Below are 27,734 nucleotides of genomic sequence, written 5' to 3' on the forward strand. Positions count from 1 at the left end.
TTATGAATTTACCATTGTTTAGTTCAATTATATTTATATAGCACTGGTAACATTAAACATTGTCTCAAAGCAGCTTTAAAGGAAGCAGGTCTAAACCATTAATGACAAGCCAAAGGTGACAAGTGGCAAGGACAAACGTCCTGGGTGGCATAAGAAAGTAACATTGGGAGTAGCCAGACTGAAAAAGGGAATCAAAAACTCCCTGGACAATACTGGGTAGCAGAACTCATATGCTAATTAATCAACAATAGATAGCAAGAAAGATGCTGCACTTGGTAATTATAATAGTCCAATTATAGTAAATTATGATATTCTATAATATCCTGGTGGATAGTCTGCTAATTTTGCCCATAAGTATTGTCCACAAGAATGAAATATGTGGTTTTTCCAATTATTCTAGGCTATTTAAATGTTCTAATTTTTACAAGAGATTTTCATCACTGCAAACAAGGAGCTGTAGGCATCCTAAGATATGTGAAAAATGAAATCACCTGACTGGCAAGGTCTGAGGCAGCTTGGAGGTGTTTAAATGACATACAGTCACTTGGGTTGTAGTGGAATTTCTGTCCTTCAGGTCTGTCTCAATTTCTGTTTGTAGTGTACCTATGTAAAAACAGATCATGTAACTAACAGACAGAGAGAGAAAAGATCTCTGACAGTATGCCCAATGAACCAGCTATTATTCCCACATCCAGGTTAGTGGCTTCAGTGTTATAGAAAGTACATGAGCGCAAACCTGCAACCAAACGTGCTTGTGGGAAACACATCTGTGCAATAATAGTACAGTGACTACACACCATCTAGCGCTTCTAGAAGAATACTAGTGGCCCACCTTAGCAACCTTGTCTTATCACTATTTACTGCTACACATTCCCCACAAACAGCTCTGGCAAAAAATTTTGCTCCCCTGCATATTCCTGAACACACATGACCTCAGTTATCCATAGACTGTGTTACTCTGCCCCATCAGTAGTTTATAGCACAGTACTTGCAATGGTGGATCATTTTTCTAAATTATATCAATTCACTGCCTTCCAGGTAACTGAGCCTCTCTTCTCTAGTAAGTTTTCTGTGGTGTACCGGAGGACAGTGTCTCTGACTGTGGTCCCCAGTTCATGTGCCACAAGTGGAATGCTTTCATGGAGCACCTGGAAATTAATATTTGCCTAACACATAGTTGCAGTGCATTAACCAGACACTTGTGTTCCTCGTGAGTCTCTCTTCCTGGATCATGATTGTGAAAACCATTGAAGCTTATAACCCTTTCTGGCAGCACGTTGTTCAGTCTCACAAATTTTGTACTCATACATTTTGCCCAAGTAAAACCTATTAGCATGCATTAGCTGGTTCAAAATGCATACCAGTCCAGATATTTGATTCCAAAAGACTAAATAACAAATTTCCAGTGATGCATATTACCTCTCAGAATGGGAGGCATTTATACCAATTGATTGATGCTATGGGAACAGTTACAGTCATTACTGTTTTGACAAATTCATCTTTAGTATCCCACAAAATCTGTTCTAACATGAAAGTGAAAATAATAGATTCGTCTTACCTGGCTGGCGAGTTTGGAAGCTTCCTTTGCATGTTGAATATCACTTCTTGTCAGCAGGGCCTGATGGCTATAGACATGTACTTTGCTATTGTTCTTATAAGCCACCTGTGGAAACACAAATGACAGTGCACACATGTTTAGTACATATAATGAGCTAAAGAAAATTAGATGAACGTGACAAAAATATCACATTATATACATTATAATAGTCACACCTCACCTGAATTCTTTAAAGTGATAAATGTAATGAATTTGCAGAATTCTTATACACTTGTTCAGCATATGATCACAGAACACCCACTGAACTCTCAACACTCCTGACATTTTCAAGATGCACTGTTTAAGTATCAACTCTTTTAAAACAAGCTTTCAACTTGTGTTTAGCTGGTGTCTTGAATATCACTAGTCTACCACAACATTAGAATTTATCTACATCATCTGAAAAGAAATATCACCAGGAAATATTGACTGTAATTATTTATCAATGTAAATATTCCAAATCATCCAATAAGGTACTTATAGAGTAGAAATATACTCCCCCATAAATTATTAGCTAATGTATACCCAGAATGTGAATAAATAACAGTGCAAGGCTGAAAGAACTTACATTGCTCGCGAGTTTTGTAGCTTGTGTGGCATTGAGAATGTCTGGCCTGTCTGACACCTCATGGAACTTATGCAGCTCCTGTTTCCCCTTCCTGTAGATCACCTTAAAAGACAAAACACATAATAAAAACTTACTGGCTGAACTGAACAAAAAAACAAAACAAAAACATATCTTACAGCAAAATAGGTTGAAATATGTCAACATTCCTCCCCCTGTGCCACTTATTACATTTAGCTGACACTTTTATCCAAAGGGACATGCAATTGTGTTCAGGTATAAACTGAGCAATTTGGGGTTAAGAGCCTTGATCAGAGGCCCAGCAGTAGTGGGGCTTGAACTAGCAATCTTCTGATTACAAGGCATTATGTGCACCTGTACCTCCCATGCTAGTAACAGCAAGCAGAAAACAGCTGTAGCCACAGCTGCTATATGAGTCTATATTCTCCAGGGCTGACATATCAATGGATCAATGTCTTGTCTTGATTAAATAAAATTCTGTCAACTGGGTAAATAAATGCATTCATTCATGCCTTTAATTACACATTTATTTATGAATTCATTAAATTAAACCATTATGAATTAATTACATTCATTATTTATGAATTAATTACATTAATTCATATCTATATGAAGAATTAACTTTCAAATGGCATTTAATGCTACAAATGTACCCTCCTGAGTTAAAGCCTCATCCTTTTTTATTGAAAAGCAAAACATGCAATGCTAGGAAACTATGTTTTGAAAATCATATGCGTGTGCATAGTTTAAAATTTGTAAAAAGTAAATAATAGTAAACTGTGCATTTTATTAGTGCATCTCAGCAACCAGTAGGCTAATTTATTCAAATGCATTTTCTTTTGTTTTGGTTTCTGTGTCTGTCCCTCATCTTGTCTTTTGGTTCTATGCCATTTGATTGTATCCAGGTATTTCTTGTTTCTGTTCATTTACCTGTGTATTTATACTCCATGTTCTCAGGTCCCATTGGTTGCTTGTTGATCTACATTTCCTGTTTACCCATGTTGCAGGTTCTCCTTTTATGAATATATTCTGTAATATATTCTTCTCTGTGCTTTCCTTTTTGTTTGTTTTCTGCTTTGTTTCTCTTTGTTCCCATTTTATCATGCATTCTGGTTATACTTCTGATTCCCGGTCACAGGACCACAGACATTAAGGATTACGATTTTGGATTTGCCCCTACTAAACGTTGCTCATCTTCTGAAATGTGTCCTGCCTCAGCTCATATGCTAAAGGTTAGAGTGTTTATCTTATAAATGAATAGTGTGTAACTGTCAGTAGGTAATAGTAAGCAGTAACCATAAAAGCACACCAGAATGTTGCAAGCATTGTTAATTTCAAAATGCAAGTAGGCACTTGTCTAATGTGTTTAAATGAATGGAGTCACACAGGCCTGCATAATTAATAAGATTAGTTCCAATGACAAGGCTATATTATGATGAGAGGCTGTCACAGCAGTATCTGGAAAAAAAAGATAAATTGTACTGCACAATTTTAAAAGTAGTTACGTTGCTCTGTTGCTTGTTGACCTCCATTGCATGGTCTACCTCTGGCAGGGTTTTCAAACTGGCATAGCTTGACTTTCCTTTTTCTGCATTGTACTTTTCCTTATACAATCTCTATAACACATAAAATGCACATAAGAATTTGATCACATACACAACCATTTGCATGTGTAAAAGATCCATAAACAACTCTTGTTCAAGAAACAAGATATACAGTATCCATTCACAACCTTCTGTACACTATTCTGCACTTCAGAAATGTCCTTGGTAACACCTACCAGGTAACATGCAGTCACACTGAAGGTTTGAACTTGGGAGCACATGGTAAATGTAACAGGCTCATACTACTTACACACATGATGATACAAATCTAAACAGAGAGCTCTGATGCTGATTCAGTTCACAGACGCATTTTACTATGCTGCACTTCAAAAAGCAAAGAGAAGCTATAGTTGCAGTACCTTCGGTCACATATTGTTTGTTATTATACAAATTATGGGCAGCTGTGACAAAATCTGCAGCAAAATCCTTTATACGAATAAAATGAATGAATGAGTTAGTTTTTGGGTCATATAAATCATAATACGAAGAACGCTTACGTTGCTCTGAAGGTTGCTGACTTCTTTAGCAAACACTGTCTCAATAGTCTGTGGCATCTTGGCATAAAGACACACTTTTGCATCTTTCTTCCCTCCTTCTTCATAGCTTTTCTATATCAAACAAAAGGTTCATAGAGGGTAAATATCCAAAAACATCAACAGACTTGTCCAACTTGCAAGCTGTCTTTGGGTTAGAAATATATCTTTGATTAGTCTTTGACTAGTCAACCAAATGCCTGATAGAATAAATAAAGCTACTGTTACATAGCCTGCAAATAATTTAGATAATAAACATAATTAATGAATTAGATAATGAGGATATAAGTCTGTGACTTTCTTTTTCATATTTAGCTACAAGAGAGTTACAAATACGTTGGCAATAATCAAACAATTTACTATCAGTCCAATGCCAGGATTTCCATTTATGTCATTATTATTATTATTCTTATTTTCAACTTTCATTATAAATTGGTTATTGTTATTGTTATTGTTTAAGATCAGACTTAAATCTCTCTCTCACGCTCTCTCTCTCTCTTTGTCTCTCAAGGTATAAGTGTGTGTGTGTGGTAGACTAGGTGTCTGCACATATGTGTACCTATACTTTGCTGTATAATAGGTGTGGATATACATGAGATAGGTGTGGGTATACATGAGAGAAAGCGAGAGCCTGTGTGTGTGCATATATGTGTACCCATACAATATGTGTACCTTGCTGTATAACCTGTGTGTGTGCAGGTGTGTGTTCACGTGAGGGAGAGAATGTGTGTGCAAATACATGTACCTTGCTGTAAAACCTGTGTGTGTGTGTGTGTGTGTGTGTGTGTGCATGTGTATATCTATACCTTGCTATATGACCTGTGAGTATGCATGCACATATATGTGTGTGTGTGCATATATGTATATCTTGCTGTAAAAGTGTGTGTGTGTGTGTGTGAGAGAGAGAGAGAGAGAGAATGTGTCTGCATATATGTGTACCGGGCTGTATAACATGTTTGTATGTGTACCTTACTGTATAAGTGTGTGTCTTTGCCTGTGTGTGCACATATGTGTACCTCGCTGTATAACCTCTGTGTGTGTGTGTAAGAGTGACTGTGTGTGCTCATATGTTTACCTTGCTCTATGAATGTGTGTGTGTGTGTGTGTGTGTGTGTGTGTGTGTGTGTGTGTGTGTGTGTGTGTGTGCATATGTGTGTGTGTGCATATGTGTGTACCGGGCTGTATAATATGTTTGTGTGTGCCACCTTGCTGTATAAGTGTGTGTGCTTGCTTGTGTGTGCACATATGTGTACCTTGCTATATAAGAGTGTGTGTGCATGTGTGCGTGTGTGTGGATATATGTGCACCTTGCTGTATAACCAGGAAAGTTCCTTGGCATGCTGTGTGTCTCTGGTTTTAGGAAGACAGGCATACAGGCAGGTGGCCATCTCTTTCTTCCCTTCTTGTTTATACTTATGCTGGTAAAAAATAAAAATGCATGACTTTGATACAATCACACAATGTAAAAATGCAATATATTCTCATGCAGAAATTATATTCTTACAAAAAGCACAAACTTGTATGCACTGGGGAAAACAACTATAATAAATGTAATGTGTATTTGAGATGAAAATAAATAAACAATGAATTATACATTGTTTGATCAGGTGTGCACACAAATTTAAATCTTCCGCAAATGTACCCATATGAAACTGTGAAAATCTCTCTATTAATAGGTCTTGATTTTTGAATATTACAAATATATGACAAACTATAAATGTTTAACAGGTTCAGTTTTCAGATTTTTACTTTGCAGTTTCAAGCCAAACTAAACTGGTATATTTCACTTAAAATCCAGTGAAAAGTGAAAGTTAACACAGAAAAAATCATGGTGAAGGCCACCTCACTCAGTGTGGGAGCCAGTTCTTTAGCAAAGTGAGTCTGAAGGGTTTCAGGCAGCCGAGCATACAGGCAGGCAGACAGATCCGAACGAATCCCTCCTCGGTACTTTTTCTGGAATTCAGAAAAAGAACCAGTTGATCTGTATGGAGTGCATGATTGATGAAACACACAAAACAAATAACACATAGAGTATTGGTTGTTATAATGGTTATACAGGTTAGTGATCCCTCCCCAACAGCCCAATACACACACACACACACATTTTACTCACATACCTCACTCTGTATTTCAGCCACTTGTTTGGCAAATTGCATTTCTTGAGTATTGGAGAGATGGGAGAAGATGCTTTTAGACATATCTTCCTTTCCTTTCTTTTTGTACTTAATCTGAAAGATAAAAGTTTGAAATGAGGGAATAAATAGTTTTTTTAAGGATACTCTCCTGCTGGATTTGTGAAACATTTCTGTAGCTATATTACCGTGCTGAGTTTCTGTTCCTTAGATTTTCATATTTTCCTAGATATTTCTGCCTTGTTAATAACTCTTTGAATAAATATGGAGTCGTTCATATTTAGCCCTCCAGTCAGTGTTTATTTAGCCCTGCTTCTGATTGAGACTATGATCACTGGAACAAATATACATACAATGTATATGTATTTGACAATCTAGTCCTGCTATAAAAAGAAAAAACTGAATGAATCTTCAACAGATTAATAATACACTTTTTAGATATAAATTCACCTTCATTACTACTGTATACCAAGATAATTGAACATAACCTGTCAGTGCAGTTAACCATATGATTACAGAATGAAACCTTGACCAAATTTACTATCTTCCTTTTTGGAGTCTATTTGAAATCCAGAATTGTACAGTCTCGGGATACGGGAACATAAACTTCAATTTTATTGTATTCTTCTCTTTTTACTTGGCACTATGGGAAACAGTGTATAAAAGCTTTACGTTATCCCTTATAGAATTATACTATTGAAATTCCTAAGTGTGTATGTGTGATATATATAAATAATTTGATAATGTGTGATTAATCAACCCTGTTTGATAGTTTATGTTTTCATGTAACACATGACTGTTTATAATTCTGATGCAGATATATAAAATATAAAGAACACACCAGTTTGCAGCCAATTTTGGATTTTGTGAAGTGGATTCTATTTTAATGACTGAATGTAGTTGTTTAGCTTTGAACCCACCTCACTCTGCAGTTCAGACACTGTTTTAGCAAACCCAGTTTCAATGGTTTCTGGCAGCAGAGAGTACAGGGAGTTTGTCAGTTCTGTCTTGCTTTTCTCCTTGTATTTATTCTAGTAATAAAACATTAAATAAGTACATTAAAATATACTCGATGTATTTTACTCAGATATATTTTAATGTATTTTTAATGACCAACCCGTTCACGGGTGTTCACACTATACCTCACTCAGAAGCTGAGAAACTGCTTTAACATGCTGTGTTTCCACTGTGTCTGGTAGAAGAAAGTAGAGAGCAGAAGACACTGCCTCTTTCCCAGCCTTCTTGTATTTGGCCTGAAACAAAAGGAAGCACTTCCACTTGTAAATAAGACATTTTGTGATGGAGTGGGCACCCTTAATCTTTATGCAATTGTGTAATTAATAAAACAGTTCTTAATCTCCATAATTCTGAAATTTAATATTTTGATATTTTAATATTCTAATATTTTAATATTTTGATTAAAATATGAAACAGTATAGTTGTAATATGGACTGACTGAGGGCGGACGCAAATGCTGAATGAAATTTATTCAGGGCAAATCCACGACCATAAACAGAGAAACAGAGGAACAGTCTAGGGTTGTAAAGCCAGGCGAGTCAGATAATGACATATAACCAGCGTACATAACAAACGTAAAAAAAGACACAAAAGCTAATCATGGAGGCAAAAACAAAAGAACAAAGAGGTAAAAAACAAATTGGCTACAAAGTGTGTAACACACACAAAGAACATAAATGAAGGCTTATCACATAGACACATAATGTAGTACAATGACGAGCAAAACACAGGGCTTAAATTCTAGGGATAACTTAGGTAAACTGGAAACAGGTAAAACCAGTAGAAAACTAAGAACAGAAACAAAGTGGATGAACAGAATGAAAACAAAGACAAGGTTGACGTCAACCCTGTCATTGTTTTAATTCTGTTCATCCACTTTGTTTGGGACCGCGATGCTATTGAAGGGGAATTGTGACAATAGTTCTACAATTATGTCGCTTATATTCACATAACTTGCTGCAGGCTAGAAGTGACTGTGGATTCATGTAGCTCTTACAAGAGTAGGGCTCAGAAAATCTAGATAGTTTTTAATGTTGTGACAGGCTGTGGCAAGGCAAATGAAAAGAACATGGGGCCCAGCAGATGAGGCAATGTAGTCACTGGTGATATAAATGAATATTACCTCACTCTGGATATGGGACACCATTTTAGCAAACTGAGTCTCTGTGGTCTCTGGCAGCAGACAATAGATACTGGATGAAGCTTTCTTCTTCCCATCATCTTTATACTTTACCTGGAAAATAGTCATGGATTTTATTCACAATACTCCTCAATTAACTGTTTAGAATTAATAATGTGGCTTGATTAACTATATATTAGGCATCTAATTCTACACATTTTAATTACCATTTTGATAACTCTCCTTTTTAGGGTCTTTAGAAGCTTTAATTTTGAAACCTTACAATACCTCACTCAGTAGAGCTGAGATCTTGGCAGCAAACTGAGTGTCAGTGGTATATGGAAGCTGAGAGTAGAGATTGCAAGAAATGTTCCTTTTACCACTTTGTTTATACTTGTTCTGTCAAAGAAAGAAAATCATTCACTACATTAAAGTTAAGAAATTATGTTAAGAAAGAGTAAAACATTTCATTTGAATGGATATTGACCAGTTCTAAATTGTTATGTATTTCAGATAACACAAGTTCAGTAAAAACCAGGTATTTCCATGTCATGTTCCAAAAACACAACACTTTATAAGCAACCAAATGTCCCCAGACTAGCTGAGCTCGACGGTGCATCACTTCACACACATGAAGAGCATAAAATCATATAAAAGAACATTTGAAAGAGAAAGGGAAGAAATTAATGGGTGATGAGGGGATGAAGGGAAGAAGGGATGAAGGAAAGAGACTACTTAAGGTACCTCACTCTGCAGTGCCGAGGCCTGTTTGGCATGCTGTGTCTCTTTGGTTTCTGGTAACAGGTGGTAGAGAGAGGTGGCGGCCTCTTTTTTCCCAGCTACTTTATATTTGCTCTATGTCACAGACATGTTGTTATATAACACTTGTATTCACAGTTAAAGAATATGTGATGAATTTGGTTACTTGCGAAGGAGCAGCATTTTAACAAACCTTTCATTATAACAGCTGAAGGACTACAGACAATTAGCTGTTCTTTACTTTTAAAAAAAGGTTGATTAATCTAATCTGGAATTTAAACCCTTTACTGTCTTAGAAAATATCCATCTTTTCCAAACACTTTTTGTTCTTTTTGAACTGATTGTTATCATCAGTTGCAATCAAGGAAAATGTGAAAAGGTTTCACATGAAATTAAAATGCTGAATCTGTAACATAAGACATGCTTAAAAATAACTTCTACTCTGTCAAAATGGAATGATAACCAGGAAGATAACTGAGAAAATTAGGAAACCCTTTATCAGGTTGTCTAAAACTAAACATAGGACTTGTGTCTGGACAGTGTGTACAACACTAATAGGCCTGCTCCCTTTTCATTCTGTCAGTCATTATGTAGTGCAACTACAGGCTTTTACCATGGTTTCTCTGTTAATTCAGCTTCTTTCTACTCAGTTGCCTAGTTAATGTTAGAGTAACATTAGCCTAAACAATCAGAATATTTAAGAAAATAATTTATTTTATTTGGATCTCAGTTAACTATTGTGACTCTCTTTCTTTGTTTTAATCTTAAAAATGTTTTTTCAAATTAAACTAATAATACATCTCATTAGCAACAACCTGTACATGCTTCACACCCTGAACGCACTACTCATCTGCGCACTGAACACGCTACACACCCAACACACCGTACATACCCTGCATACACTGAACACACTACACATCCTGCACACACTACAAACCCTGCACACCCTGCAAACTCTGCACACCCCGCACACTCAACTCATACAACACACCCTGCACACCCAACACACACAGCACACCATGCACACATCAAACATAAACAACTTTCACAATGGCTACTAGAGCCAGAGAGGTCAAAGATGTTACAGAAATGAGGTGTGTGGAAACATTTTAAATGACTATAAAAATTGGGGTTATGGTTATACATAAGAATAATGATCTTTATCTCAGCTCCACTCAGTAGGCTACATATCATTTTCATGTAGGGCATAGTAATGTTAATACTACTAATATTCTTGTTAATGATGTTTAATTAATTAATTAATTTAATTTATAGCACCTTTCTCATATCCAAGGTCACTTTACAGACACATTTCCTAACTTAGGGAAACAAAGAAAAATGTATTAACACCCACCTCACTCAGCACTGGAGCCAGTTCTTTAGCAAACTGTGTCTCAAGGGTCTCGGGCAGCTGAGAATACAGGCAGGCAGACTGATCCATTTGGCTTTCTCTTTTGTACTTATTCTGCAGTAACAATAACAAAATGGTCGAGTCAGACATCTCAAATCTCAAGTTTTACATTTTGCTCTGTCAATATAACAAATTATTTTATGTTGCGCATATTACAAATTACAAAACTAATGGACATGAAAAGCATTGAATAGTTTAAGGATTCCCCTCAGTTCCCTTCAGTTACTCCCCTATTACACTCCATCAGAATACTGAACACCAGTGTAGAATTACCATTCCTACACAATATTTGAAATAATCTAGACATTCACTATAGTCTTGGTGTGAAGCATTGTGTGTGTGTTGAGCTGTCACAACTAATTTCTCCTGATATGCTAAATGCACTCTGATTATTGTCTTTCTGTGTTTTCATGTTCAATCTCAGTGTTTGTGTCCTAACTGATTGCTCTTCAGTGTGTATCTGTGGCAAACAGGCCGTTCTATTTAAATGGAAAATACTGAAAAGTTCAAGTATAATATCACAATGTTGACAATACATAACATTATATATATAGTGTGTGAGAGGAAAAAAAGAATGTCTATTTTTGTCACTGCACATTTGGCAACCACAGGAAAGACTATATACCATCACAGGAAATCATAAAATTATTCATGATTAAGATTCCAGCGTGACCTACCTTGCTCTGTAGCTCTGACTGCTGTTTTACAAACTGAGTCTCCAGTGTCTCTGGCAGGGCCGAGTAAATGCTCTTCTCCTTCTTTCCCTCCTCTTTATATTTGACCTGAAAGAGGATTGACTGTCCTGATAACAGAACTGATATAAGGTTTGAGTTTCATTCCTTTGTCCACTCAACCCTATATATTATTATATATAAATGGAGACTTCTTTTTTAAAAAAAAGAAAAAAGAAATAGCAGTAAAGAATAGTGACTTTCATTTGTCACACAATTATGAAAAAAATAGATTTAAACAATAAAGAAAAGCAAAAAATAATTCCTTCACTTTAATGAAACATTACCAAGCAATTATCACTTAGTATAAGCATGCCATAGTGGAATTGAGGAAACCATCAGCCAGTGGTCATGTGACCTGGTAATTTTGAGATAGAAAAGAGAATGATGTTTCCATTTTAATGGTGATTTTGAAATAGGGAAGTGGGTAAATATTAGGGGAGCTTTTGAACTATGGGGCTTGGAATACAAAACAAAAGATTGTATAAAATGTATAACAACACATGCCAAAGATTTCTCTAATGGAAAATTGATAATAACAGGGAATATTATGTCATGGCCTCATACATTTTGGTTTTACCTTCAGTCTTCCACTAAAGGCATTCACACACCAGTAAATGTACTTCCAAACTTTTATGAAAAATAGATTACACAATAAATATTTCTGAATGTGAAGTGTAATTCTGAGTTCATCCATTAAATAGTTCTGAGAATTGTTGGCTGCATTTTCCTGAATGTTAAGACTTGACTGGCCATTAAAATCAAGTCAAATATTTTTGCATTCACATCAGCAAGCCTATCAAATCAGAGCAGACCTATCAAATCACATCCGTAGGCACATCAAATAACAAATACGAGAGTTTAAAAATATGACACAGATGTATTATTTTCTAAATGTCAGACTTGTCAGGCAAATGACAATTGTGTGCAGCCATACATGACTGTAAATGTTGGAAAGCCTTGCAGCAAGCTGGGTCTCCATGGTGAGTGGAAGCAGAGCGTACAGACTACATGTCAGAACTTTCTTCCCACTTTCCTTATATTTCACCTATAGTGGAGGAAAGTTTAAACAGACATGAGCCAGTAGGATTTATACAGTTTTCTCAAATGTAGTCAATCAAAACATTTTTGGTGTGCAGATTTTTAGTTTTTACTGAAGCTACAAGGTAACATAGCTTACAAGTCCAGGAAACTTCAGTCCAATACTGGTCATTTAGCACTATTCAAGCTAATTCTGAATCATTCCACATTTGCGTCTGAGCTGATTGAGTTGTTGAGTAATCTTATATAGACCCGCATATGTGCTTTTATGACACTGTTTATCATACCGTTGTCTGTAACATTGAGACAAAATTCTTGCTTCAGGATGGCTGTTATTTAGCTATGCAACATAATATTATGTCATAGAGTGTCACAAACAATATAAGCAATATTACTAAGTCTGTCAAAGACAATTTGCCATCACCTAATACTACAAAAAGACTGAGAATCTCAAGTGATGTTCCAAATTATGTTTTTATTTTTAAATAAAGCAAATTAAAATCAAAGTAAAAAGGTGCAGGTAGTGACCAAACAACACTGAATTTTTCAGAATTGCAGTAAAAATTTACCTCACTCTGTAACTGGCTGACTTCTTTAGCATGTTGAGTCTCCAGGGTTTCTGGGAGCCGAGAGTAAAGAGGCCTGTACGCCTGATCTTCACCTGCTTCTTTATATTTTGACTGAACATACAAAGGAATTTATGAGTATAAAAGTGTACTGTATGAATATATCTTAATGAGTCATATTTCATGTAAGACATAAAGCAACCATAAAAACAATTAAATATTTAAACTATTTACTTAACTTAAATTTTATATAATGTATTGTTAGGAATTTGGGCAGTAACATTCCTTCCACAAATTAAGAATTTCCTTAATGAACTCTGCTGCTACAAAATGTTATCTATTACATTTTTCTGAGATATGAATGAGTCTCCTCCGAGTATATAAAAAAAAATGTCTCACCTCACTCAGTAGTTCAGACACAGCTTCTCCAAACTCAGTCTCTTGTGTATTTGGAAGCTGAGAGTAGCTACTGGATGAACCAATTGCTCTCCGCTTCTCTTTGTAATTGACCTAAAGACAATTAAAACCTTTAAAATGCTCTGAAAGTATAGGCAAGTATCAGTTGTCTCTAAACTGAAATGATGACTGTGCTATTTATTTATTTATTTTATTTATTTATTTTGCTGTCTCAGAGCTACAGTGTCCCAGGTTCAATTCCTGGCCTATGTGGAGTTTGTATATTCTCCCTGCTCTCTGTCACATCCCATAGATATACATGTTAGGTTGATTGGCATCTCTATATTGGCTGGGTGTATGTGTGTGCAGGGTTTGTAAGCTGAATTGCTGCATTTTATAGTCATTATACCTTTGTATCTCTTTAATGCACATGTGGCAAAAAATTGATTTACCAACCTTTAGTGTCTTATTTTTTGTTTTAAAAACCATACACCTGTGTCTATGTTATGAATCTTCTACCATCAAAATGTGCAATCAAGCTTTTTAAGACAGACATTGACTGACATCTTGAGTCTGTGCAAGCACCTGGCTCTGTAGTGCTGTGATCTCTCTGGCAAGTTGAATTTCCATGGTGTCAGGCATCTGGGAGTACAGAGATACAGCCTGCTCCTTTTTCACACCCTCTTTGTAGTTAAGCTGATAGTAGATTAATCAGAACAGTCATTGGGAACAGCCCAATTTCTGAATTTATTCAAATTCAAATGAAATATTTTTTTAGTTTGTGTACTACTACACTCTTACATTACTTTGAAGTTGGGACACCCTTTTGGCGTGCTGAGTCTCTAGAGTTTCAGGTAGTTGAGAATAGAGAGCGATAGGTGTGGCTTTCTTCCCTGCTTCTTTGTATTTACACTAATACACACACACACACACACACACACACACACACACACACACTCACACACACAGGAATAATAAAGTTCATTTATTAGTTGTGAAAGAGATTTATACAAACTGATTTTTCTGGTAGACAATGTAACAAAATGAGTAAAAAACTGTACAGCAATAAACAGAACTGATTAAGATAAATAAACAGGATATAGTCAGAAACATGGTGAGCACACAGACATAACAATGCAGAAAATAAAGTCCAAAAATACAACACAAGTCTAAAATTAAACTGAGGATATATGTAGGGGTCATAATAGAGAAAAGGTGCAGGTAATGAGGGGTAGGAGTTTAATGGCCAGGAGCTCTGGTCAAAGGTCTGCAGAGTCTTTCTGTGCTTTGTGTGTGTGTGTGTGTGTGTGTGTGTGTGTGTGTGTGTGTGTATGTGTATGCATGCATAGGTGTGACCAACAGAAAGTATTCATACTCACATTGCTCTGGAGTTCATAGGCTTCTTTAGCGTGCTGGGTCTCCAAGGTCTCTGGCATCAAAGAATAGAGGGAAGCGTCATTCTTCCCATCCTGTTTATACTTGTTCTGTAATACACACATAAAGACAGATATAAAATCAGACACAGACCATACATACATGAAACAACACACACAAAACCACACACAGACCACAAAGACAGCACACACACAAACTCCACACACATCCACCCACCCACACATACCACACACACCCCATGCAAAACCTCAAACATAGGACATGCCATACATACACATACTACACACACACACACACACACACACACACACACACAAACATACACAGATTTGTTTCTTTCACGTTCCTAGCCATTTTAAACTGACATTGTTTCACTCTTTTAGGAAACTTTCTGTGGCATGGTAGGATGAAAAAAGTCACCAATAAGTCAGCTTACTACCGGAAAAGCTCAATATTGAACCAGATCATTACCAAACCAGTTCACTACTAAATCAGATTGCTACCAAGCCAGCTCTCTACTGGCCTACTTTGCTATCAGGCCATCTGCATGTGTGTGTGAGTGTGTATATATATGTTCATGACTGTGTTTGTGTGTGTATGTATTCATAACTGTGAGTGAGTGTTAGTGCTTGAGTCTGTGTATGCATGTGAGTCTATGCATGACTTTGTGTGTTCATCCAACAGAGAGATAGAAGTACTCATATTCACATTGCTCTGGAGTTCATAGGCCTCTTTAGCATGCTGGATCTCCAAGGTCTCTGGCATCAGAGAATAGAAGGAAGCTTCATTCTTCCCATCCTGTTTATACTTGTTCTGTAATACACAGAGAGAGACATAAAACCAGACACGGACTATACACATATGAAACAACACACACAAAACCACACACAGACCACACACACACACACACACACATATATTTGTGTGTGTATATGTCATGGTCACTGTGGAAGTAGAGGAAGTGCCATGGCAGGATAAGCCCCTCCATGGTCTGTAAGTTGTAAGACCGGCATATAGCAGAGGTAGGTGACAAGACAATCCTACTAATGCCTGGAAAGGCACTAGTCATGGCAGAACAGGATTAAGCAAAAAGGAGCAGGTTGATCAAAGCACAGGTGTATCACAGCAGAAGACTCAAGATGCAGACTGCGCAAAGGAGCCTCTGAAACAATCCAGCACGTAGTAGCAGGATGTAAGATCCTTGCAGGAATACTGTAAGATGCTGGAAGACAATGAGAGCCACAATGAAATGGCAGGGATCATGCACAGGAACAGACACATGGACGCCCAAGTCCAAATGGGCCAAACTGCAAACTGGTAGAGAACAACATGGCTAAGGTCCTGTGGGACCTCAAGATCCAGAAAGATAAACAAGTAGTGGCAGACCAGCCAGACATCATGATAGTAAAAAAGATACAGAAAACGGCAATGTTAACAGATGTGGCAGTCCCAAGTGATGGAAACATCCAAATGAATATGAGAAGTTAAAAAAATACCTGGTACTGAAAGAAGAAATTGGAAAAGAGAATGTGAAAGTTTAACACCAAGAATATTCCAGTGGTGATAGGGGCAATTGTAATACCACCTCAATTAAAATAAAATATGCAATACAATATATGGTGATCTATGTGTTACTATAAATGGAAATCTGTGTATTACTATATATGGAGATTATGTGTATTAATTACAGCAACAAAGAATAAATCTCCAGTGGGTAAAAGTATATTAGATTTGACTTTGATTGATTTAATAAAATATTAATGCATAATGCATAAATGTAGTCAATACTCCAATAATTACAGTTATTAAATTTCACTGCGATGCTATAAACAGATGGGATATAGGAGGTTAGACCTCTATTTTTTTGCATGAATTTGAATAAATTATAAGATAAAAACAACAATTTACAAGCAAACAAACAACCAAAAAATATCAATTTAATAAAAAATCCTACCTCACTCTGGATTTCACACATGTGCTTAGCAAACTGTATCTCTGTGGTATCTGGGAGCAGTGAGTAGAGACTGGAGGATACAATGCCTCCGTGCTTATATTTCACCTAAAACATAGATCATCATCAATGCTATGAACATTTAATAATTACTTTTCAGTCACTAATAAAACCATAAATCCTCAGCCCTTATGAACCAAGCTTTCTTGCTTTTGAACTTTATTTTTCATCCATTGCTATTATTATTATTATTATTATTATTATTATTACTATTAATATTGCCAAAATATACTGCTGCCCTAAATTGTTCTATATATAGATCTATAGAAATAAAAGAGATTATATTACAATAGAAAAGAGAAATTACAAAATCTATAGAGAAGAGAAATTACTATACCTCGCTCTGCATGTCTGAGATGTCTTTAGCTAGCTGTGTCTGAGTAGTTTCTGGCAGGTGAGTGTATAAGCAGTTGTGTATTTCCTGTTTGTTCCCCTCTTTATATTTCAGCTGTAGAAGGAAAAGCACTGTTGACCTTGACACAAGTACAATTAGATCCAACAACAAAATCACATTCTGAACAAATATGAAACAAATATTTACTGCCTAATCAACAAGGAGTGTGTCACTGATTACTGACATGTTAACAGTGTCATCCTTGAAGGTAATCTGTAAGCCACCCACACTGTTAGTTCAAACAGGTGAATGCCTCAGATAGTTAGTTAATAAAAACTAAGACATATAAGAAATCCTCAGGCATACGTCACTGATGAGCTGTGAGGCCTGTTTGGCATGTTGTGTTTCTAGAGTTTCAGGCAGAAGTGAGTAGGCAGAGCTGCTTCCCTGCAGCTTCCCTGCTTTCCTGTACTTAGTCTGGGGAAGAAAAGAAAAAAAACATGAAACATCATATATGTTAAAAAATGTTAAAGAAATCATATATATTAAAGAAATGTTAAAGAAAACTAAACAAGACATTCATTAATATATGCATCTATAAAACAGAAATGTTAAGGTGGTTGATAAAAGCAAAACAAGGAAACAAGCTCATAGCCAGGCATTCTCATTTTTACCCAGCCAGAATGACTGAATAAATTCAGATTTCTGTCTGAAGAATGGTGTATGTCTCTGAAAAAAGGGAATTACAATAGGGGCAAACATGCATGTGATGCAATTCATATATTCAAAATAATGTATTATCATGATCATTTACCTCAACATGATAACTGAACTAGGTTTTCAATCAGGAAAACTTAAATGAATCACTGATACACATACTCACAATAGATGTTATTGGAGTACTAATACTTTCACAGACTCACTCATAAATGCAGTAGGGTTGATTATCACTGTGTAGATAAAACACAGTTTGCTAGCAGTCAGCTCACCTCACTCTGCAGTTCAGTCATAGCTTTAGAAAACTGAGTTTCAGGGGTCTCTGCTAGCTGAGAGTAGATACTGACACTGGGGCTCTTTTGGCCCCTCTCTTTATACTTATTCTGTGGATCATGATAAAGAAAACGGCATAAGTAATAAAACCTGTATGTTGATATATGTTTGTGGTTGTTTATAGTTTCTTATATATAGAAAATTCTTACACTTTCTAATATAAGTTAAAATGACAGCCTTGTTTATATCTGCATCTAAGAAGAATGCATGTATAAATGATTCAAGTGTTTCTACATGCTATAAATATATACAAGTCTCATTTGTAACATTACACCATAGGCCTAACTGTGATCTGTTTACCTCACTCTGGATTTCCGTGAGTTCTTTGGCAAAGCGGATTTCTGCTGGGTCTGGGACACAAGTATATGTAGAACCTGCAAAATCACCTTTCCTCATACCTTTGTACATAGCCTGTAAATAAATAGGGTCTTTTTACAAATTATTTTGTAGAACACAAACACAAACTACTTAAAGGTCAGTCATTTCATACATCACCATCACCACTCATAGCAGTCATAGCACACATCAGTGTTCATATCAATAAATCAATGTACATAAGTCATACATACAGCTAACACATGGCATTTGAGGGTTTCTCAAACCTTATTTCAAAGACCACTTAAAAGAATAGTTCTTGTCTGAGCACACACACCCATAAAAATGTATCCAAAAAACATCTGACTCTTGCTCATATTAACCAATGTAAGTTTATAAATGTATGAACTGTTGTTGGTGCTTTATTTACAGGAATATCTGACTGTTGATGGTATGATAGCAGTTCATCATACAGTTAGTGATTCTGCATTTAGTTATTCTGAAGTTAGCAATTCTGCAGTTAGCAATCCAGCAGTTAGTGACTCTGAGGCTTGGTATTCCACAGCTTGTCATGTAGTTCATTACTTTTAGATTGGTGTTTTGTCTTTGGAGCTTTCGAGATGTTTGTTTCACAACACTTTTGCCATTTCTCATGATACCAACACATATGCATCACCCTCCTGTGTTTTTTTTCCTTTATAAGGACATGTAAAGAAGTGAAACCCATGTGCTCACCTCACTCTGCATCCGGGACATTTCTTTGGCATGTTGCGTCTCCTTGGTTTCCGGGAGCTGACAGTACAGAGAGCTGGACATCTGGTTCTTTCCCATCTCCTTATATTTACTCTAAGGATATATTGAAGAAAATAGAAAATCTTCACATTTCAATACACAAACCTCCAGTGGCAGATCATTCATTTGTCCATTCCTTCACACCCTTTTTAGTAAGAATGGAATGTTTGGTAAGTCTGAAATGTTCAGTAATACTTGTAGGTTCAGTAAGGCTATAATGTTCAGTAGTTCTGAAATCAGTGGGAGCAAACAAAACCAAAAGCAATGAAACATATTACAATTACACATTATTGGGATGTATTCCCAATAGAGATGTATTTTTGTAGTCATTTCACTTCTGACACCAAACTGTCGCCCTAGTGCAAGTGGTCAGGTGATTCAACTTATGATTTCTTCTCACTATGGCAATTGCTCTCATTATTGTTGTGGACAATTCAACCATGTGAATCTGAAGAACATTCTCTTCATGTTTCCATCCAAACAAGGGGAAAAACACAATGGATTATGTTTACACACCAAAGGCGCATACTATGCAATAAACTCTGGTGATCTGTATAGATTGTTGTATAGTTGCAGTTTTTATTCTATAGTATATGTCTCACTGTTCTCTGTATTCATCTGTATTTATTGTTTGTTTGCACTGTTGTCTGCTGCTACCTCACGTCAAATGGTCAAATGTAGGTCAAATGTGTCCTGGAGAAACTATAGTTTGTTCCTCGCTCAACACATCTGTGATGAGAAGGAATGACAAAAAGTTGACTTTGACTTTGCCACAAGTAGAAAGAGAGCGTATAGAAACAGATGCTTGTTTTTTGTTTTTTTCTTTCTTAATGTTAATACAAACTATGCACTCAAGACCCTGTTGCTGTGGATAGCGAATGACATATGAAGCCCCAGAAGCACCACTCAGCTTTGCAGCTAGATGGTGCTATTGAGGCCAGGTCTTTTCATACCAGTTTTTTTTTTTTTGCTTTTCTGTACTGCCACAGACAACAACGAATGTTAGGTGTCACTTCTATTTTCAGCTGTGATGAATGAGGAACATCAAAATTCCTGATGAGGCTATAGTCAATACAGATTAGATGAACTACTGTCTTCAATTAAAAAATGAATTACAAATACATATGTACATACCTCACTCTGCATTTTACTCATTTGTTGGGCAAACCTAGTCTCTATGGTCTCAGGAAGAAGTGAGTACAGATTGTTCACATTTTCTTTCCTCACCTCCTCTTTGTACTTCACCTGGAATAACATATTATTTAAATAAAGTTAAATGTTTAAATAAACATTCCTGATACATTTTCTATGCAGAATAAAGGATAGTACATGTCTGTAGGTACATTGAAAGTGGCCACTAATGACTATATAAACCATTAATCTGGAAAAGGTTATTGTACAACACATCATATTCGATATCCTTTTGGAATAGTGGGCCTGAGGCTCTATTATTTACTTCACTCTGCAGGTCTAATCTACTATTTACCTCACTCTGTAGGTCTGATTGTTGCATAGCAAACTCTGTCTGTAGGGTTTGTGACATTAATGAGTACACACTGGACTGGGCCATTTTTTTGCCATCTTCTTTGTATTTCAGCTGAAATGTAAGAAATGGTATAAAATTAATGAATCTTTCACAACCAAATAAGTGTGATATGTTTGTAAGTGTGATAGTAAGTGTGATATATGTGATATTGTAACCCACAGGACAAACCATGTCTGTCTAGACAACAAATGCCAGTGAAATAGTGTTTGTGCATGTTTATCATTATTTACTCTGAAAAGTGAGTCTTTGTCTAATAAATAAATCATGATGATTTCATGCCTTACACCTTTTCTGAATATTTATTATTTCCTGATAATAGGTCAAATTAATTACAAGTTAATTACAAGAGATTTATTGTTAATTAAATTATTTTAAAACAGATATTATATTTATGCTGTGCACCTCACTCTGTAGCTGGCTGGCATCTTTAGCATGTTCGGTCTCCAAGGTTTCTGGGAGCCGAGAATAAAGAGACTTGGACATCTGATCCTTACCTGCTTCTTTATATTTAATCTGAAAAAAAGGCATTTAAACAAGTAGCACCATCTAACACTGACATAACATCTTACAGAAATGTTCAATATAAATTACCAGATATTATAATAATGTTCAGTGTAAATGAACAGACATTTTGTGCAAGAAAATATAAAATGTTGAATGAAACCTGTAATTTAATGCTTATACTGTTCATTAAATGGAATGTAAACATCAGTTTTTTATTTGCATAACTTTTAGTCATTCTGTGCATTTCACTCACTTCACTCTGTAGTTCAGACACAGTTTTAACAAACTGAGTCTCAGGAGTCTCTGGTAGCTGAGAATAGATGCTGCAGGAAATTGTTCTCTTACCGTTCTCTTTATATTTATTCTACATACAGAACATTTGGCAGTCATTTAGTTTTATTCAAACAGTAACATTTTTATAGCTTTTCTGAATTGCCTAGCATGATACATTTTCTCCAGTTAATTCTAATAGATTTAGGTACACTTTGTCTCTCTTGACAGTCCCAGACTGAATTAAAAAAAAACTAAAATTAATAAACATAATTAAGCATACTTCCCTTTATATTTCACAAATTTTTGCTTGTTGTTTTTATTGTAATAGATTTTATTATTTTGCTTTTGGGTAAATAAAATATTTACTTAATGATTTGCCTCTAAATTTTTCCTGTGGTTTTATTAAAGGCAGTTATCTATTAGTTGAGTTGAGTTGAGTTTTTGTAGATACTATTTCTATGTGAGGCCTCTCATCTCAACTGTACAGCTTTACACATTTTATACCCAAACTGTGTTAGGTTACTTTGTTAGGCTTTCTTATTTTACATGAGGCCTTTGACACCAGTGGATTTTTTTTTTAAAGTGGAGTAAGCACAAAAAGGTTTCTGTAAGACCCATGTTTTTAACTTATGCTATGCCACACAGGAGAGTGTTACTAATACAACATAAGTGAAATTATTAGGAGATGTTTATTTAACATAGTTTGTAGCCAAATTAATCATCACATGCACTAAACGTTCACTACCCTTGTTTCCATCATTTTAGCAGACATGCAGGACAGAGTAGTTAGAAACTAAACCTAAAAACAATGGTGCTGTAGTGTAGGACCTAATGGCATTGACTACCAAGGCCAGTTTTCAGCCAATAGCACTGAGTGTGTAGTCAGTCACCTCACTTATCATCTCTGTCATCTCTCTGGCAAACTGCATCTCTGTTGTTTCAGGTAGACTGGAGTATAGAGACCTGGATAGACATTTCTTCCCTTCTTTGTACTTGAGCTGAATGAACAAGCAAAGATGACAAGTTTAATGTTAGAATTTGAACAGTGTTTGTATATTTGTGCAGATGTGTACCTCACTCTGAAGTTGGTAAGCATCTTTTGCATGCTGGGTCTGTAATGTTTCTGGTAACTTTGAGTACAGGCAATCTAAAATGTCCTTCTTTGCAGCCTCTTTATAGCTGACCTGAAACACATCATGAAAAATGAAAGAAAGAAAGAAAGAAAGAAAGAAAGAAAGAAAGAAAGAAAGAAAGAAACAAAGAAACAAAGAAACAAAGAAAAAAAGAAAGAAAACTTGTAAACTTGTAGCCAGCAGGACAATTTATAACTGAATGTTTGATAACCCTATATTATGGTCTATGTTACAATAAGTGCTCTCATACGTCACTCTGTATTTCTGTGACTTGCTTAGCCAGCTGTGTTTCTATGGTCCCTGGGAGCAAAGAGTGCAAACTAGTGCAGGTTTTCTTCCTCTGTTCTTCTTTGTACTTTACCTAGAGAAAAGTGTTTAAAATAAAATTAGCACAAATTTGCCTTTTTTGCAATTATTCAGATTATTATAAATGAAAAAGACTCCCCAGCATTCTCTTCCCCATGTGGGTATTTTATCATGTATAGTTAATTAATTTAAGATATTTTCAGTGTTGTTCAAAAATGTATTTTTTGGAAAAGCAGCTATTTCAGATCTCAAATGGTAGGCAAAACAATAATTCAGTGAACTCTGAGATTAAATCTGAGATTAATGGGATTTGAGATAATCAAGTATATTGTAATTTCTGAACATTCTCTTAAATGGGATGAACTATATAGAAAGTATAGAACATATATATCGTCATACTTTAATAGGGCACCAGTATATGAAATAGTTTCATTTTTAATACATCTAATAGGTCTACATGGATTAATATTTACCATAAATTTCTTTAACAGTTTTTCAGGTTGTTTTTTTTTTTAACCTCACTTAGAATATTTGAGACCTTGCTGGAAAATTGCGTCTCTCTGATTTCTGGACGCAGTGAACAGAGACTGGAGGAGATTTCTTTTATGTTGTCTTTTTTGTAGTTAATCTAAAAAATGAGGAATATTATTCATGTTAGACAGTTTCCAGACAATAAATCAGGGGTTCCCAACCAACAGGCCATGGACTAGGACTAGGAAAATCAAGGGAGAGCACAAATTACATTTTAATTTCTTATGCACTTGATATGATCCATGATCGGACTGCTACTATCCAATCAATGCAGGTCTGTCAGAGTGTCATCTGTGGATGTTTGGCTGAAGGACAACATTCTCAGCTGCATGAGTGTGCTTGCTTGTCATCATGATGTATCCATTATGTGGCTGAGAAAGCACTGATGGTGGATAGGTTGCAAATTGTGTCCAGGTTTTATGTTAGAGTCTTCACACTTCTTCTGTTTGAGTGCATTCTTTTATGCTTTAAAACTATTTTCAAAAACTGTCAACAAGCTTTAAATAAAATTATTTTAAAATTTTATTTATACTCAATAAAATTGTTGTTCATTAAACTTATGTAATGTTTGGTTGGCCCAGACTTATTGACAAAGATAAACCATTTTTCTGGAGGGTTCTGGAGCTGCTTGGTTGGTATGACTGAGATATTGTCTTTCTTGGTTCGCTCTGAGTGTGATCTATTTAATGTGTCCATTTTGGTTCTCTCTGAGTGTGGAGAACGACTGTTGTGACAGTGGATAAAAAAAAAAATAACCATGGAAAGGCCAGTAAGTACATAAATAAAAATCATTTCTACATTTAATTTCGTGGCTGACTTCTAGAACACTTGTAATAATGACTCTTGAAAGAGATTATGCAGTACCTCACTTTGGATTCCTGTCTCAGCATCAGCAAGCTGGGGTTCTGTGGCCTGTAGTAGTGAAGAGCACAGACATGTCATCTGTTTTACATTTGTATTGAACTGGTTCTGATAGATGTAATAAAGACTATAAGCCTACAGAACCTACAGTGATCCATTGTGTCACAACCTCTCTCTCTCTCTCACACACACACACACACACACACACACACACACACACACACACACACACACACACACACACACACACATACAAATGTGTAACAACTATTCACATTTACATACTTAGAACTATAACAATTTTTGTGGTTAATTTTGCTTTCAAGTGTTTACCCTAATGATTATGGTGCTACTAAAATCACAACTGTGAAAATCATGTCAAGGACTGTGAAAGCAGCTTTTTTCAGTGAAATATATTTTTTTTGTGAAATGCGGGAAAATAGGAAAAATGTATGTGTTTTAATTGGACAGAGTCAAATGCCAGAGCTCATCTCAATTTTTCAGAAGAGTAGCCATTGACTTGGAGTAGCCATTGGACATATGAGTGGATTTCTGTGGTCTGATGTCACATGCCAATTTATTCACATGATTATCTGTTTTCCCAAATTCACACACAAAGCAAGTTGAAAATAGTTTTGGATAATGCTAATCACAGTCAAAGCATAAATTACTTCCAGTTCTTTGTGCAAAATGGACAAATCCGTATGAGATTACATTTTACACACAGTGTGTGAGCACACAGGTTTCTTCATGTCGGACTGATAACTTTCATGCAGTGTGTGCATAGGATTCATCTATGCTTATGATTTCTTAAATCACAGAGTATATTATATGCCAGGCTTAATACATTGTCAGAGAAATTAGCCTGGAACAATTACTTATTTTTTATTTGACAAAAAAGCATCTTACTCTACAGACTAGTTCGAACAATTAATTTTCTACTTTCTGTCATTTAACATGCATGAGTTACCTGGCTGTCTAACTGGGAGTCCTCCTTCTGTACTTCTTTATTCTCTGTTAACACAGGCCATTCAAGGTCCTCTCTTCTTTCCTCTTTGAACTGGGAAAATCAACATTATATAAGAAAATTGCAATACATGTTTGTAAAAACCGATATCACTAGTCCCTGCTTATATCAAATCAAATATATACATTTTATAACACAAATGGATGTGCACTGCCATATGTAATTTATGTAAAAGTACACACTCTCAGAAATCAGAAGCACAAGGAAAGCTGAGACTATGACTCAGCACAGGCTGTACCTCACTCTGTATCTGAGGATCATCATTTGGGGTCTTTATAAACTCAGCAACAGTTTGGGTGTTTTGCTGGAGAGAACAGGAAGATCTCAGCTCTGACTCCTTCACTGCCTGTACGCTCTTAGTCAAAACACATATTAAGAAACCAACAACAAATACATATTAAGAAACAAAGAACAAATATTTGGAATAACCCTAGACTGAATGAACCACTGCTATAGTTAGTGAGGAAAATACACAATTTTTGGTCATATTTGATTATCTCTAATGTAAACATTCATGACTTTGACCATGACTGTAAAGAGAGTGGGGAACTTATCTGCTTTGCTTTTCATTTCTTTCTCTGTCTGACAATACTGAATGGAGAAATAATCATCCCTGGATCAAAGGGAGCCATGCTAGCTGGCTTCACATGCCTTAGATTGAAGCATATGTTCACCTCACTTTTATACTCTTGGCTGGACAACAGCAACAGTGAGATAAAGTGAGACACTCAGACAGAATGACCTCAGACTTCTGATCTCAGGATGATGTCAGAACTCTGCTACAAGTCTGCAGTTCTGTGTCCAATAAAATTGAAAGCAGAGTGGGCCTGCTGTACACATATTACTACATAAATTGTCTAAATTTTAAAACCTAGCACAGAGATATTAAGAAAATGCTGGCTTGTTTTTGATCAGAGCCAAAGTCCAGGTGCTTACTATTTATCAGTAGGACACTGACAGATTGTTTTTTAGTTATTTTAGTTGGCTTCATGTGGGAAATAATATGCTAATAATAATTTATTTATTTATCCTAGTAAAAGCAATATGGAATGTAATATTTTAGATGTTGTAGCGCATATGTTAATGTAGAAATTGTAGAATATGAAATGGTCCTGGTGAACAATCCATTAAACTCCTTCACATTTCTTCATGCTATCACAACCAATTCCATTTTCACATTTCTTTGATTTTTAATTGAAAAATTTAGTACTCACATCATGCATGCTGCACATTTTCTCATCAGTCACTTTGAAATCCTCCACAAAGTCCATCGATGAATCCTAAATATAAAACAATAGGACAAAATAGAAAAGAGGGTAGAAAATGCCCACTTATGTTGTTTTAAGGTCATTATAAAAGTCACACCTTGACCTCTCTCACCTGCAAAGGTCTGCAGGGTTCATGTGGAACAACCTCATCTCCCTTGGCAGCCTTATCATCATCTGCAGTAGACATTTTTACAACACAAATAAAAGGCTAAGTAAAACTAAATGACAGAAAGAGTTCTGGTAACTTGTCTGGTGAAGGAAAGAGTTCTCTTGTATAGAGGGCTTTCTCTGCATTAGGGGCTCCTTATCAAAGCCCAGTTTCCTAATTTAGACACCACTTAAGTTTTATCATGGCAATTCCATAGCTGTGAATCAGAGTAAAGATAGAACAGTGACACATAGAGAGGAATGTTCCAGTTTATACCCGTCTACCTGATAATGACTTTGTGTCAAAGCCCAGAAGCAGAGCTATGAAATGAATTTATGTGGCAAATCAAAGAGATTGTTATATTGTCAAAATATCAAAGAGCTTGTTATATTGTCCAACTATTAGATATGTACCTATGTTCTGAATTTATTCCCACAGTTTTTATACATCTAACAGAGGCAACAACAGACTAAACTTTGCTCATTTTATTTAGAGATAGACCACTATTTAGAGACATATGAAGTCTGTTATTAGTTTATTCAGAGGCATATACATTGTGTTATTCAGAAATTATGTAAAGTAGCATATAATTATTATTAATATAATTATTATTATAATTATATTTTCCCACATACTTCAATTACTTTTACACACAAATGTTTGAAAGAATGTCTTGGAATGCATATTTTTTACTGCTCTAAAGTGATTACAATTTTAAACTTCTATCTAGAAGCCTGAAATTTGTTC

The 27,734-nt window shown here is 35.7% G+C and overlaps 1 protein-coding gene across 6 annotated transcripts; it reads right to left on the minus strand.

The window, feature by feature from the left end:
- Positions 1-491: 491 nt before the first annotated feature.
- LOC113571919 (nebulette-like) lies at positions 492-27,120 on the minus strand. 6 transcript variants are annotated; one of them, XM_035526330.1, is made up of 40 exons: positions 26,952-27,120; positions 26,786-26,851; positions 25,810-25,917; positions 25,515-25,604; positions 24,548-24,595; positions 23,097-23,207; positions 22,787-22,897; positions 22,604-22,711; positions 21,694-21,804; positions 21,339-21,449; positions 20,877-20,987; positions 20,525-20,635; positions 19,334-19,444; positions 18,584-18,694; positions 18,223-18,333; positions 17,600-17,710; positions 17,237-17,347; positions 16,843-16,947; positions 15,597-15,701; positions 14,873-14,977; positions 14,295-14,405; positions 14,079-14,189; positions 13,497-13,607; positions 13,101-13,211; positions 12,428-12,538; positions 11,437-11,541; positions 10,703-10,813; positions 9,334-9,444; positions 8,878-8,988; positions 8,593-8,703; positions 7,595-7,705; positions 7,373-7,483; positions 6,438-6,548; positions 6,163-6,273; positions 5,628-5,738; positions 4,285-4,395; positions 3,689-3,799; positions 2,166-2,267; positions 1,559-1,663; positions 492-603 (listed from the first exon to the last, which is right to left on the minus strand). In XM_035526330.1, the coding sequence occupies exons 1-40, from the start codon at positions 27,024-27,026 to the stop codon at positions 571-573; spliced, it is 4,152 nt and encodes a 1,383-aa protein (XP_035382223.1). In that variant the 5' UTR covers positions 27,027-27,120; the 3' UTR covers positions 492-570. The 6 variants fall into 6 exon arrangements, with proteins under 6 accessions (XP_035382223.1, XP_035382222.1, XP_035382226.1 ...); XM_035526329.1 differs by having other exon boundaries at positions 25,810-25,926; XM_035526333.1 differs by lacking the exon at positions 23,097-23,207 and having other exon boundaries at positions 25,810-25,926.
- Positions 27,121-27,734: the final 614 nt, after the last annotated feature.

The sequence above is a fragment of the Electrophorus electricus genome, chromosome 5, assembly GCF_013358815.1.
Source record: "Electrophorus electricus isolate fEleEle1 chromosome 5, fEleEle1.pri, whole genome shotgun sequence".
In the NCBI taxonomy this organism is placed as follows: Eukaryota; Metazoa; Chordata; class Actinopteri; order Gymnotiformes; family Gymnotidae; genus Electrophorus; species Electrophorus electricus.